The sequence below is a fragment of the Motacilla alba genome, chromosome 3, assembly GCF_015832195.1.
Source record: "Motacilla alba alba isolate MOTALB_02 chromosome 3, Motacilla_alba_V1.0_pri, whole genome shotgun sequence".
NCBI lineage: Eukaryota > Metazoa > Chordata > Aves > Passeriformes > Motacillidae > Motacilla > Motacilla alba.
Genome location: NC_052018.1, coordinates 42,002,748 through 42,018,019, shown reverse-complemented (window position 1 = coordinate 42,018,019; position 15,272 = coordinate 42,002,748). Strand labels below are relative to the sequence as shown.

Here is a 15,272-nt window from a genome sequence, read left to right as displayed (position 1 = left end):
GATTATCCTCAGACATTAAGAAATATGAAAGAACCATCAAATGCACAAATTAGGTCTATAAGTATGTGAATGATGATAGAAAAATATCTTGAACAACCAGAGTAGACAACTGAGTCTTCCACAGGACTTCTATGAACCATATTAAAAGTACATTCACATTTTTCTTTATTAGTTTAGCCCTTAAAAGAAATAATTTTTTAAGTATTTACTCAAGCACTTTTATCTCAAAAGATTGTGCAAAGTATGAATAATCTGAAACAATATGCCAAGAAATTTTCAACATTTCTACAGATTTGCTGGAGCCATGGAAAAAACAAAGCCAATTGTACTGTAGTTACTCTCTTAAATCATAGAATGCATTTATTTTCTTTGCTGTACCAATAAGTAAACATTCATTACTAGAATTGTTCAATATGCTAACATTGATTAAATACTTTAATTTTTTTCCAAGGTCCATACAAAAAATACTTAAGAAATCCGGGGAGTGAAATGTGATTGAAAATTGATTTTGATCACTTTTCCCCTCAGGTGTGCTAAACCATCACCTTTTCCAGACCTGTGCTAAGGAACAGCTTAGAAAAAAAGGAAAAACTGTCATAGTTTTTAATCATAGGATTCAGAAAATTTTATGCCAACTTTTTTTTTTCCCTTAGGATACGAAAAGGTAAAATACTTGTAAGGAAAATAATATACTAGTTAGAGAGTCATAGAAGCCTACAGAAAAGACCTTGAAACAACAATTAATACCAGTAACTCTATGAATCATAAGTAGGAAAAGCAATGTCAGAATTACTTTGATTTTTCCAACTGTCATAAGGGCAAAGTCAACATGGTGAAAAAATCTGGGGTAGAAGTAAAGAAACACCACCAGAGCTTAAAAACTTTGCAATTCATAACTGTCTGTTTTTACACCACCAGAAAAGAGTTAGTCTTCACTGAGGTCTCTAAATGCTTTATACAAACTTCAGATTTTTATTTGGAATGAGTTTAAGGTGTTTTAAACCTGATTAAATGGCATTTAGCTGTGTGGTTCAAGCTGAATGCGTTCCCATTAAGCAGTCTTGGTAATTTTTTCTGATTAAGCTGTAGCCATTATTAACCAGTGAAAATAAAACACATTTCCAGCCCAGATCAGTTAGAGTCCTCCATAGCACCAATATCTATGAAGGGTCTTTGATTTCCAAGTCCATTTTTGACTTTAAATATACATGAACAGTGACATGAAAGTCAAGTTTTACACAGTTAACTGATTTTACAGCTTCCCTGATTATAAGTCAATAAAATGGTTTATTTTCTTCTGGGCACAGAAAGAACATTGTGCAATGACGACATGATTTGACTTTCCTTCACACTGTCCAAATGGACACACTGTGGATGACTTTTTGTATCTAAGGACCAGATCAAAAACCTCTGCAAACTCATAATGCTTGCCAAGATTATTAGCCCTTTAAATAAAATTTAAATACTATCTGCATCTCTCAGGTATTCAAAACCCAGGTAATTGAAGCACATTTAAATGCTTAATCAACAAAAAGAATGACCACAAAATATTCATCACCGTCTGTATCAACACTTGGTTCCACTTGGAGCACAGAGGGCTCTTACGGGTCCAGAAGAGGAGCCACTATGTTTTTCATGCACTTTTTTATACTTTTCTATCCTGAGGCAAAGTAATGATGTAAAGTATTATTCTTACAGAGTCCTATAATAGCAATTATAGAGTTCTGCCGCACATCAGAAGGTTTTCTGTGAAAAGCACCTTCTTTACAGCACCACAGGAGATGAAAAACATGCAACTGGCCCACAGAACTCTATTCCAATATTTATTATTCCATTATTTTTCACCATGGCCCTATGTTCTTATAAAATAACTATCACTACTTATCTTGGTAAATATCTAAAGATCCGAGATCAGTTACATCTTTGATCAGTACATAAAATATACAACTACAATGAATGAGAAGAAATTATGCAAATTTTAAATTCAAAAAGGTAAAAAAAAAATTGAGAGTATTAATGCAAACAAGGAAGCATGAAACAATGACTTACAATGACAAGTAGCAGCTATATAAAAACCAGATGTGGGCTTGACACAACTTTCAGATTTTGGGGGTTCATTTGCTTTTTTGAAATTATTTAGAGAAATGAACAATATAAATTTTAAACTACCATGTGATGCAATCTGTAAAGTGCATTGCAAGAAAATTAGTAAACAAATTAAATTTAAAATGTTTCAAATTATCATGTTCAAAACATTATATACAGTATTTACATTAAAAAGTATTTTTCCCTAAAAAGGGTCATTTTCTAGAAAAAAATTAAACTAATTTATTAAATATTGATTGCAATTTAGTAACTAATATCTAGAAGGCCATTAAATCTTATCAGTAGGAAAAAAAAGTTGATTAGATGTGTTATGTGGAATAACTAACACAATCTAAGCATCTGATATACTACTAAGATATCTGTCTTCAAGAAATAGAATTTTCTACTTTTTAAATTGAAGATGAAAAACCTAAAAGAAAATCCAAACAAAAAAGAAAAAACACCTAACAACAACAACAACAAAAAATTACCAAAAAAATAAAAAACAACCCAACTACCAAAATTGCTAAGGGGCCAAAGTGGAAAATCTTTCAACAAATTTGAAGACTAAAGCTGACCTAATGTAGGATATCTTTTAAAATCATTTCCTTCCTGACATTGTAATTCCAGACTGAATTCCAACTAATGAGCAGAAACTCATCAAAACCTAGCAAGGAAAGTCTGTTTGCAGGAATATAAGTTAGATTTTTTATGAACTGAAGTGAGGCCAAAGACTAGTGGCAAAATGGAAGGAAAAAATGAAAACAAACAACCAGATTAATTATCAGATGAATCTGAAAGAACAGTAAGTTCAAAAGACAGTGATGAGGTCCTGGTCATAATATTACTGAAATATTTTAAAAACAGATTTATGTAAACATTAGAAAGTACACATTATTAATGAATGAATCTTTAATTAATAAGACACAAAATGTAGAGAAAGAGATAATTTTCATTAGCTTGATTTTTGCCCCATAAAAAAATTTCACCAGCAAATTAGGGAATTTAGATGAAATTGACATTTAGAATATGGCAATATAATTTGAAAAAAATACAGTATACATAATTTAGAAAAAAAAAGTTACTATAATCATGTATCCAATCTGCAAAATATTAACAGAAACATCACAGTTACTCTCTGAATCATGTTTACAATAATATTTGGTTACATATCTCTAAACACTTTTAATAACAAAAAGTTATATTTTACTTTTCAGCTTCACAAACATATAAAAAATGGAACCAAATACTGGTTTTCATACCGTCATAAATCCATCCAGCAAACCTGAATCAGGCTTCGGTGGTGCTTGCAAGCGCTCCATAGACCACTTCTCAATGATAGATGACACCTGGGTGTTCTCTGTGTTTAGAATTCTGAAGCCAGTCATATTAACACCACTGTACCGATAGGGTTCCACATCCAAGGCAAACAGGTCCTGAAAAAGTCACCATTGTATAAATTCTGTAATACACTGCAATTGTTATTTCAATTGTTGGACCATCTCCCCAGATGAGAGCATGGTAATTTTTCAGTGCTATTTATGCTAGGAAATGTGTTCTGCTTGTCTGAGGGCCTGTGTCTGTGAGCAAGCAATGTAACTGCCCTTATGGTGGGAGTAATCTGGTTCTCAGAGGAAGATCAGACTTTCAGGAAATGTTACTCCAATTACAGAACTGTATCTACTACTAGGTAGGCTAAAATACTACAGTAATTAATATCTAGAAATTTTCAGTTTCTAGATATTAATATTAATTACTAGTTCTTGAACTTACCAGAAATAAAACAAGCATCAAATAATAAAATAAACTGGACAAGAGTTTCCTTGAGTTTTCACTCTCAGTGAAACTTAAACATGTTAATCTTAGGAGGATAAATTGGTGGAGGAGAGTAGGCAGGGAGTGGGGGTGGTGGTGAGCAGGGACCAGGAGAAATGTACATGGCTTTAAATTTAATCAAAAGTATTTTTTCACTGTCATCAAAATACTTCCAAATATGGGCATTTCTTTGATTAGGAATTCATCTTTGCAAGAATGGCTTTTGTCAATTTATATATTTTCAGTATGTCTGTATGTGTGAGTGTACAGTTAGCCCTCAAATACACACAGGGGGAAAAATAATGCATAAAAAGTAAAACAATTCAAATTTTAGCTCAAGAAAGTAAATTCAAGGTTATCCTAGTGCTTTGATCAAATCCTAAGAAGCAACGTAGAAATAGTACTAGACTTCAGGAAACTCATTTCTAAGATCGAGTTTTCACCAGGGGAAAAAAAAAAAAAAAATTAATCAAGTTTATACATAATCTAGTGTTTCCCTATAACATAATTTTAATTTATTGAACATTGAAATTTCCCCCATAATTCATAGGTATTCATTCATCTAATTTAATTTTTGTTGTCAGTTAGCTTTAGGTGTAATATTTTCCTGAATCCATTTTGTTTACTGGCTAGAGCTGAAGAAGATTAAATACTGTACTGCAGAAAATCCAAATGTAACACCCATTGTTAACATCAAAAAGCTCATAAAAATATCAACCAGTTATCAATCACTATCCATTTTTAAATCTATAGGTAGTAATATGATTTTCTTTCCCATTCACAGTATCTTAGATACGCAGGTTTCAAAATTCATTTAAAATAACTTTACATCCTCTTGCAAAGAAATAAAACATTTTATCGCAAAGGAAATGTTGGACATAACTAGAACTACATTACATCTTTCTCTTTAAAAAATTCTCTCAGCTTTTACTGTGCAAGAAGTCAGAACCTTGAATGCAATTTTTTAATCCAAACACATTCATGTTTACACTGGAATGTAATAAATATACACAATATTATTATGCATTTATTACAAGTGCACACAGGGCAATGTATTAATGAGCCTGTCCATTACATCTTGAATCAATCAAGATGAGATTACACAGAAGACTGTTAACACTGTGACTGGAAAATTTATTTGACAGGACTTTCACCATATCAGGTAAGAAGCAATTAATATATAAAAACAACTAAATTCTGATGCAGGTTCCAGAGCTACATTGCAAAATCAAAATCTCTGATATGTTTGTGCACATTAAATTATCTCTTGATAATTCCAAGTCAATGTAGTAGTCTTGTCCCCACAGAAAAGATAATGTTTTAATAAGTAAATAAGAATGACAGAAAGTTCTGATTTTTAAACAGAGCTTTAAGAGTGAAAATTCAATGCCAAAGGATAGCATAGTACTCAAAGAAAAAAAATTCATCTATGACAAAAATTTTAAAAATAACAAAAAGACCTTCAAAACATCTATAATCAATTTTTATGGCAGGAAATCTATTTAGTGAGGGAAATTCTATCACATGAAATCCTAAATCTATAAGTGGCAGAACAATTTACCTTCTAAAATAAGATAGGTATTTGTTTAGGGTGTGCCTTGGAACTTCACAAGTTTTTTTGCTTTGTATCCAACTAGCTATTTCATGTTACCTCTTTACACGAACTTCTGTTTTGTGATACTGAGGTGGACTCCTACCCTACCACAAAGGATTCATTTTCATAAGAGCTTAAACATGTATGTGACTTTAAACAGGGGTCAGTTCAAGCATGATTTTGCCAAGGCACATCTGTCTCACAATTGTCTCATGCTTTTCTTTTAAAAAACATCATGAACTGCAATCTAATTAGACAAAATTGAACGTAAATTCCAGGCAGAAAAATGAGCACAACTCTGGAGACTGTAGTCCCTAGAATAATATTTTAACAACTTTTAAACTGTTTCATAATTGGGCTGTGATGAGCAGGAAAAAGGTCTTCATATACACGTTTGTTTTGTAAGACCATTGACATTTTAAATGTTCATTTATTTCAAATGATAGATCCAAGAATGATCAAATTCCTTCTAAGTTACATTTACAGTGGACACCAAAGAATATTGCATAATTCATGCGCCTAAAAAGCGCATATGAATTGTTAAATAAAATGCTGCTCAGATTCACACCAAATTATTCATGAATCATATGACAGAGAAGAACTACCTTGTAAAATGTTGAATTAAAAATATGGAATATATGAGTAAATTTTAAAATGTCTTAATCTTCACATACAAACAGCTAAAAGACAAAAAGGACAAAATGCATAAAATAAACAATGAATTATACATTTAACCCTTCTTGATAGTTAAAAGCTGCAGTGCTACAGCCAGAAGCCTTTTTCCAGTCTATCAGTTTTCAGAGCACACTGTTGAACAACAATTAAACCATCCTGATAGCTTTCCTTTAAAGTAAGAAAACTCAGCAAAGAAAACATCTTGCACTCACACCCCATTCCAGAGAGACCTTATCTACTTTGTTGAGTAATATAATTAGGAAAGTAATGTCTTTGTTGGATGTCATCACTATGTTTTCATGAGCCACTTACCAGTGTGGTAAAGATATAGTGATAGTATTCTGTCATCATCCCCATAGCTAAAGCCTTTAAAAAAATAAACAAAAGATTAATGTTTCTGAGGCCACATAATACATTTTTATCACACTCACATGGCAAATGAAACACTGCAAAAGAACACTACTAAAATGAGACTATAGGGTTGGAATTATGCTAAAATTAGGTCAAGCGAGTCATTTCTTAGCAGTTAGAGAAGATTACCGACTATTAAAGGAATTTATGAACCAGATCTTCTGATAGAAAGAATATTATTAGACTGTTTAGTGCAGTAAATGTGAAAGAGGCTTGTATTTTTACATACTAATGGATACATTAAGTTACAACACATAATTTGAGTCAACAATATTTTCATTCATTATTGAACCCTTTCTTTAAAATGAATTACCTCATAGGATTTTTTTTCTATTTTGATGAACAATACCATGCATTTAAAAGAAGGACCCAAGTTTATATTATACATGTTCACATTCTTCCAGCCATGGAAGAAAATTCTCTCGAGTCAAATTTTGAACAGCAACAGAGATACTACTTAAATAAAAAAGAACAAATATTCATAGAATCACTTTATAAATTCAGGTGTCTCTCAAGTACCTTCATCGCTCTTGATATCTATGTAATATGAAGTAGTTTTTGATAAACTGTGCATTTTAAGAGTTAATGCTTTCCTCTCAACTGCATAAAAATATCTGTAGATAAAAAAACTATGTTTCATCATGTTTATTCATTAAGCGCATTTTCCCCAGAAAAGCATTTATCTTCATGCACAATCGTTGACTTAGGATTTTCTTCCTTTCCTGGAACTATCAAAAGAATTCTTAGGCAAGTTGCTACCAGATGGACTCCTTAAAGACACTAAAGGCCACAATTAGACTACTGTGACAATAGCAGAATTTGTATTAAAAAGAATTGTCAGCATTCTGAAGGCTGTGGGAGCTTTTTTACTTGTGACATTGTCTGAGAAATGATGGAATTAATAGTCTATATGATCTTTTCAAAAGAAAAAAATCTAAAACTAATCCAAATATCAGTTGTAAATCAGATTTTATAGTATTTTAAACAAGATTTTGAAAAGAACACCAGTTTTCCAAAGAATGCCTATACCAGTGTACTTAAAATTCCACAACAGTATTTAGAACTAGAGTATAGTGATTCAGTAAAAATTAAATTCTCAAACACAGGAAAACCACATTCTCATAAGAAATATTACAACTTCACTAGGAACTCTACAACTACAAACATTCTTAGCTTTTATAATATTTTTTTTAATAAAACCAAAGTGTCTTCCTCTATATGTGTATCACATTTGCAGTCACCTATATCATAACTGCTTCCAATCAAGACTTTCATACTCCAAAGGATCCCTACACAACATCCTACACATGTTCCTTATTATGCTGTGCAATGATGCTGTCTCTTTTCCAGGTCTTGCTGCTTTCACCTCCTCTAAAGATCTCTGCTTTCACTTCTCTAAAGATCTCACTTCTTTTTCCTCTTCAAACATTGTAATTTCTCTGTTCTCATTATTACAGTGCTTCCCTAACCTTTTAAATTATGTATGGTTTCCCTGGTTGCCTGGTGATGTAGATAACAATGAGATTTGCCTTAATTTAAGTATGTTTGTCTGATTGATGGGATTTTTTTTTTACTTTTTATTACATATTTTTGGTCAGCAAAATGTAGCTGCTGTTTCACTAGGTTCTCAAGGTACTTTATTTTCTTTATTGTCAACTTGTGTTGTCTTCCATCAGCTTCACTGTTAATCTTTCCAGTTATCCTCTCAAACTGAAACTCCTCGTCATGTCTCCCAAGATTTTTCCCTCCGTTAAGAGGGAAAAAATCTGATCAATTAATAATTCAGAAATGGATATATAAAGATTTTTTTCAATAATCACTTATAAGTATGATATTTGGAATATTAACATTAAATAATAAATATATCCTCAACACCCCTTGTGTCAATTTCAACAGCAAGTGATCATATTCAGCTTCAAAATTACAAATTTTGGGCAGATTTAAAGCATTGCAGTATAGGACCTGAATGGAAAAGTAAAAATCTACAGAATCTGTATAAAAATCTCAACATTCAAGAAAGAATTTTTTCTGTATCTTCCCTCTGTAATCTTTAGGATAACCAGTGTGGTTTGATGAAATAGTTCACTATTTGATTTAAAGAGGCTCGATGCTCACTCTTGGGTCCTGGGACATGATTAAAGACACAATGGTTTTAATTTTGTTCCCATTTCCCTCTATTCATACATTTTTCACAATGTTGTATACTGTGAAAGAAAAAGGTTTTTTTCACCTAAAAATTTCTAGATACTGCATAACTAATGTATCTCAATGGAGTTATTGTTAGTATTGCCGCTTAATATTGCCATCAACACATTTCCCATTTGCATTGTTTAGATTTTAAATATTTAAAATAATTAAATGTACATTCAATGATTTAGTCTAAACAACTAGAATAACTAGGCTGGCTTATGTTTAGAAAAAAAAACAAACTAGCAGAGGTTTAAAATTACTAGGAACTGATAAAAATTGTTAAATCAATGAACAATAAAGAAAAGAAATTATATTATACATGGAGGCTTGCTAGCAATTTTACTTATACCCGCAATAATATCTATAAGTACCTCTAATGAGACACATATTTCCAACTCTTAAATACATTTTGTTTTCTATTTAGACCCTACAGTTTTCTAGCAAACATAATATAAACTTGAATTCAAGTCACTAACAGATACGCATTAGAAGTGTAGAATATTGTTTCAGTTTAGGTATTCCTCCTATACTCGCTATTGGAAGTCACAATTTAATTAAAAACTTATGGGGAAGATTGCCTCTGAGCCAGTTAAATATTTGGAATTCTGCTGTATCTCACCTACTCATTTCATCTGCACACAATATTTTCAAAGCATCAACCCAAATGTACTTGGGTGTTTTGCAGATCCATTATTAGTGCAAAGAGAACATGGCTCTAAGATATCAATTCTGTCCTCTCAATGGAAGACACTAATGTGGTCTGCTGGTAACATACTGTTCAGATATCACTATCTGATTAGGAATACACATCCTAGAGGCCTCAAACAAAAACAAATATATAAATAAATACATACATACATAAAGATTTGATGGATAAAATAACATTAATCAAGCATTTAAAACCATGCCTTAAGCATCAATTCTCCAAAGCACCGGTTCTTCATAGCTGAAAGATTAATATGTCTTCATGTTCCTCCTGAACATAAATTATTTGAACTCTTTCATTATAAAAGCATAATTAAAGCACCTACCTTTTGTGTTACCAATAAAATTGCCTCTGAAATCCTTGGTTGATTTTCAGTAAGGCCTGAGTAAAACTGACATACAATTTCCCTGCTTGTTAAATACCATTAGGTCTGGATAATACTTTTATTTATTAGGGATGAAAAAGATTAAGACATCTAAAGCAGAATGAGGATTACCTGTTTCAAGATGCCTGCTGCCATTTCATGGCTGCAGTCAAAGATTACATGGAATTCTTTGCCTCTTTTCATCTCCTTTAGCAATGGTTTTGCATCTTTTGTGTCAGCCGGTAACTGGCGGATTTTTAGTCTTAGGTTGTATCGTGATGGAGCCTTAATGAGTTCTTGTAATCGAATGAGACCTTAAAGAAAACAGGAGTCAGGAAAATTATCAAAACAAGAACCTGAACTGCTATCAGGAGAACATACCACAAGCATTCAAAGCTTCCAAATTGTTTTTCCCTTCTAATTTGGTTGGAACTGATACACAAAAATGTTATTAAAAAGAAATATTAAGAAGGATCTGTACTCCCAACACTTTAGTACAAATCTCTTTTCCCTTAATATTAATGGAGAGTAAGGAGCTCATTTAGGATTACCTTCAGACAGACAAATCTTCCTCTAGCATTATCGTGCAACTGTGACATTCCTCTTCAAAGAACATATTACACTGATTCAATTAAAGCCATATCCCAGACTAATAGTTTTTAATCAGACTAGACAGTCTCCCAAATAATAAATCAAGTTTACATACAAAGTTGTGAATCATTGCAGCACTGTAGAACACTCTCACATGAATCTGTTCTCATATTTCCGTACTGAATCACTTTCCAAGAACAGCAAGAAACAGAAGTAGCTTTACACTACTCTGCCAGTTTTGGAATTAAAACCACTCCAGAACAACACTTAATATGTTTTTGGAAGTGACTTTGAAATTATTTTGATTATAAGAAACATTATAATGATTCATAATGTTCAAGTTTTCTGTACAAATACTAAGTATTTTCAACATATCAAGTGTTAAAGGGAAGACTAACTGCTTCTTCTTGACTGCAAACTGTTCTTTCAAAGCATTCTTTACTCAAAAGGACAGAGTCCCTGATATGTATGTTTTAAGCATATTTTCATGTGTTACACTAAAAACTTTTGTTACATCTTTGGAGATGGGATGGACATTTAAGCTGTCAAGAAATTTTGAAAAGGGATAGAAAGAAAGGGAAAAGAGATGTTGCTTTTTTCTGCAGCAAATTTATATTACAAAATTTTGGTAAACAGATGTAAGAAAATACAAATTGACAGGTCCCTTGATCTATCCCTATTGGTTGCACCAATACAATACAGCTTTGGTCTTTTACCATAGATCCAAGATTTATTACAGAATGGCAAGAAGTGTTTTCTTGCCTACAGGAGTTTCTGAAGTAAATGTTTTCCAATACCCTAATGAATTAAGCATATAGTTTAATTAGTTTGAGAACCACAGAATATTCTGAGTTGGATCAAGTCTAGCTCTTAACTGAATGGCCCACACAGGAGTTGAACCCACAACCTTGGTGCTATTAGCTCTATGCTCTAACCACAATAACCTCAGGAAACGGCAGTGGGTGAAACCCAAGGATTTCAAAACTTCCAAGCTTTGTTCTGTTCCAGAGAATTACCCAAGAACATAAGCCCTTAAAGGTCTTAACTGGGCTGTTCAAGAATTAAAAAAATAAATGTGTAATCTTCATAAATCTTATCAATATTGGACTTCCTCAGAGAAAGAAAAAAATCACACCAAAATTTGAAATAGGAAATTTACAGATGCAGGAACTAGAGCAATTAAAGGCTGTCAAGGAGAATACTGTGATAGTGTCTGCCTTCTGGGTTACCTATGTGTCTGAGAGAGAAGTGATGAGAAGTGATGAGGAATAAACAAAGTACCACATTGGAAGGCAGTACAAAAGGTAGAAAGCTACCAAAGAAACATGAGCATGAGAATGTGGGGAAGAAAACCTGCAAATGCATATTTCTTCAATGCACTGACTGGACCTCAGTGCTGGGACCATACAGATGAGCGGGCAAGCACAGGAAGAAGTATTTATGCCTTCAATAACTGTCAATTACAAATAGTAACCAGTGAGATTTCTCAAAATATATTTTAAGATTAATTAAATCTGAGACACAAGCAAATTCCAGGGTTTTCAATGCTATGTTTTCCTCCTGTCCTCATCAAAGTGAAATAAAAAGAAACCTTAAACTTTTAATGTGTGATATTTTTCATAGCTTCTACATGTAGAGGAATATTTAGTTTTAGTAATAGTTAGAGTGAGTGCATGCTTCCATTTTTAAGATTTTAACATATATATTTCACCATGTTTCCAGCCACCAGTAAAGTTGTAAAGTTGAGATGGATTATGACAGGGAACAAAACATGTTCCACTCTACTAAATGACTCACTTCAGTGGTCCACTTGGCCACCCACTATAAGGAATAAATTCCTTACTGGCATATGTTCAGCAGCTTCCAGCTTGCAGGGCTCTCAACAGGATGATTTTGGAAAACAAAACCCCCTCACTTGCAAGGGAGTGATGACTCCCTTGAAACTCTGCAGAGAGTGCACGGTGTGGGGCGCTGCTGCGAAGGTGTGTTACAGGTGGCAAGTACCACTGCCACAGTTACCCTACAGCTCCTTGCTGCAGAGAAACACCTGACAGAACAAAAGAATATCAGACAATTCTGAGCATACCTTACTCTGGCACTTTTTATTTCTCTAGTAAAATATAATTGAGAAGCGGGATTTCCCCATTCGGGCATTAGTGGGAACTGAGATCAGTGGGAACTGATTCCAGTTCTGGATCACACTTCAAAAGCTGGCTCTTTTAAATACTAATTAAAGGTTAGAGGTTTCTTTCTACACTGTATCTACCATTTGGGATGTACTGTTTGTGTTTTTAAAAATGTGCAAAAAATAAATTAGTTTTACTGAAAAGTAAAACCCACCAAAATAATTTCCTGAAGAAGAACAGAATAATATATCTAAAAACAAACAAACAAACAAAAACACCGCCATACACAAACAAAACCTTTTCTAGATTAAATATTGAACAATGGGTCGTTATTCATAACCAAATTAAAAATTAAGCACTGGAAAGATATAAACCAAAAGAACAAGGTTCTGCATGAAAACTGCAGCCCTTGGGTTTGTTCAAGGACAATAACTGCTTCTCAACTCCTGGCTGCCACTGATCTTTTCTTCTGAACACCCTAACATCCTGGCTTCTGCCGGAGTAGTTTCTGCAGTAGCAATGGCCAAAAAATTTCCAGGAGATCAGAACATTAAACAGTTGAGGACTAACCAGGTAATACATGTAGAATATAAATAAATTGTGCCCCTATCTTTATAGTAACAAACTGTTTGGTGTTCAATTTTTCACAGCTATCAGATATCAAATTTTAAAGGCTTTTTACAGTAAAACTAATGCCTTGGAGTAAAAAAAAATGAACTCTACCTTATTTAGTCTCTTTAACATTTAGTCCTGAATACATCAGGTGAAATCACAAAAATTATTATTTGCTTTCATTTTTAGATGTTACCAAAATTTCTTCTGTTTTTTCCACTTTCTCCATCTGGATGATTGAGATTCCTAAGACTCAAAGAATATTGTTTGTTCTTATTATGTGCAGTTTGTCTGTGAGACTCGATTTCTACCCTTCTATCCTTTGTGCATATTGGTCGTTTCAGGTCAAACAAACATATTTACACATTGACTAAAATTCTTGAGCTACTGATAATACCAAAGTTCCATTGCTGTTGCCTGACATCAGAGGAAATGTCATAACAAGGATAAAAGTAACAAGCTGTCATACTGAGAAATAAAAGTTTCTGAATCAGTAAGGAACCATTTCAAAAGGACACATATGTAGCTTTTCAGAAGAAGAGATATCAGAGCTTCCAATGAAGGGAGGAATATAAGTCAAGAACTACAAGGACTATGAAGCTAAAAACAAAACAAGTCCTTTCTTGTCATGATTTTGAGGATAGCTAGAATATTTTTAATTGAAGACTTGTGTAGAATAATTTTAAAATAATTGATTTTAAATATAACATTAATTGCAGTCCTCAGATGAAAAGGTGACCTCCTATTTTACTAGGATTTACAAGATCCAAATGTAATGAAAAAGAAACCAAAAGAAACAACAAAAAAACCCAAATAAATTAAAAAAAAAAAACAAGAAAAACAAAACAAAGACAAATAAAAAACCCCAAAGAAAACAGAATATAATCATTTGTGTGTATAAGCCCCTGAAAAAAACTATTTTACAACAGTATAGAAATAATAGCTGCATTTTGGGAATGTACTTCCTGCATTTTCTTTCACTAGGGACACCTTTTTCCTGTCCCTTCAAACTCTCAATTCCTTCTTTTAGCAGCCACTGAGATACAGCCCTACCTCTGAATGGCTGGGAAGAGTGCGGTGTGAGTAACTCTTTTCAGAAGCTGCCATCAATTCATCGTTAAGGAGAATCCTGAAGGAGCAGTTTGTGAGCTCTCCAGCTGGCATCTTCCTCCAAAGAGATCAATCACATTACCTCCTCGACATGTTCAACTTCAACCAGTCCAGGAAGCAAGAACCCCAAGTTTGTTTTAAAACCTGTCTCCAGCTCAGCAGTCTTGCAGGCCATTGCTACGCCACCTGGCCTGCTCATCAAACTATTTATCATTTCCATTAATGCTGCCTTTGTGCTGTACAGGAAGAATGCAAGCAAATGCACTTTGCAATAGGCTGAACACATCAACCTTTTTCTGTAAGAAAACACTAATGGTCTTTTAACAGCTACTCCTTATCTTAACCACGTCAAAAATTTGAAAACTAGTAATATATTGCTCTGCAGAACTGCCATAAAGCAGTCTTTCCATTTTTAGCAAGTTGTTTCTTCTCACACCTCTCTATACTCTTCTCCTTCCCTGACAGCCCCCTGCCCAGTTATTTTGATTATGTCTCAGAAAAATCTCATTGTGTATTGGGCTTTGAAAGGGGTATGGGTAGAAGGGTGGAAAATGCTGGTTTATTAGCATTGATAGAATGTTTCACATCAACTGGAACAGTAAATTGCTGCAAAATGACTCACAGACATTACCCATGAACTCTAAAGTTTAGTTTTATCATCTTCAACTAAAAAAAAAAAAAGAAAACCAAAAAAACAACACCTCTAGTGAAAGGATTAAAAAGAAATTGCACTAGCTGATAGGGTTTCCCTAACAGTGGGCTGTTCTGTTTTCTTTGTGCTGTTGTATCTAATACAGCAACACCAATAAGAAAAGCAAAGAAGAAATAGAGACAAAGGAAAAAGACAGCTTGAAGAACCTCTCATATTTATTCATATTAAGGTTTTGTACTACATTAAGATCATTTCACTCAATTCCAGTAGTGTAACGCATCCTCAAAATGATCACCAGTTATATTTAATCCCATTTAAATACAGTAGCAATGATGTCTTTA

At 33.1% G+C, this 15,272-nt stretch overlaps 1 protein-coding gene across 4 annotated transcripts in view; it reads right to left on the bottom strand.

The window, feature by feature from the left end:
- Nucleotides 1-15,272, bottom strand: part of GRIK2 (glutamate ionotropic receptor kainate type subunit 2) — a 356,698-nt gene that overhangs the window by 207,637 nt on the left and 133,789 nt on the right. For all 4 annotated transcript variants that reach the window (XM_038133845.1, XM_038133848.1, XM_038133846.1 and 1 more), the window contains 3 exons: nt 9,973-10,154; nt 6,482-6,535; nt 3,348-3,521 (listed from right to left, as the gene is read on the bottom strand). In XM_038133845.1, coding sequence (XP_037989773.1) covers nt 3,348-3,521; nt 6,482-6,535; nt 9,973-10,154 — 410 coding nt within the window. The remainder of the gene's footprint in view (nt 1-3,347; nt 3,522-6,481; nt 6,536-9,972; nt 10,155-15,272) is intronic.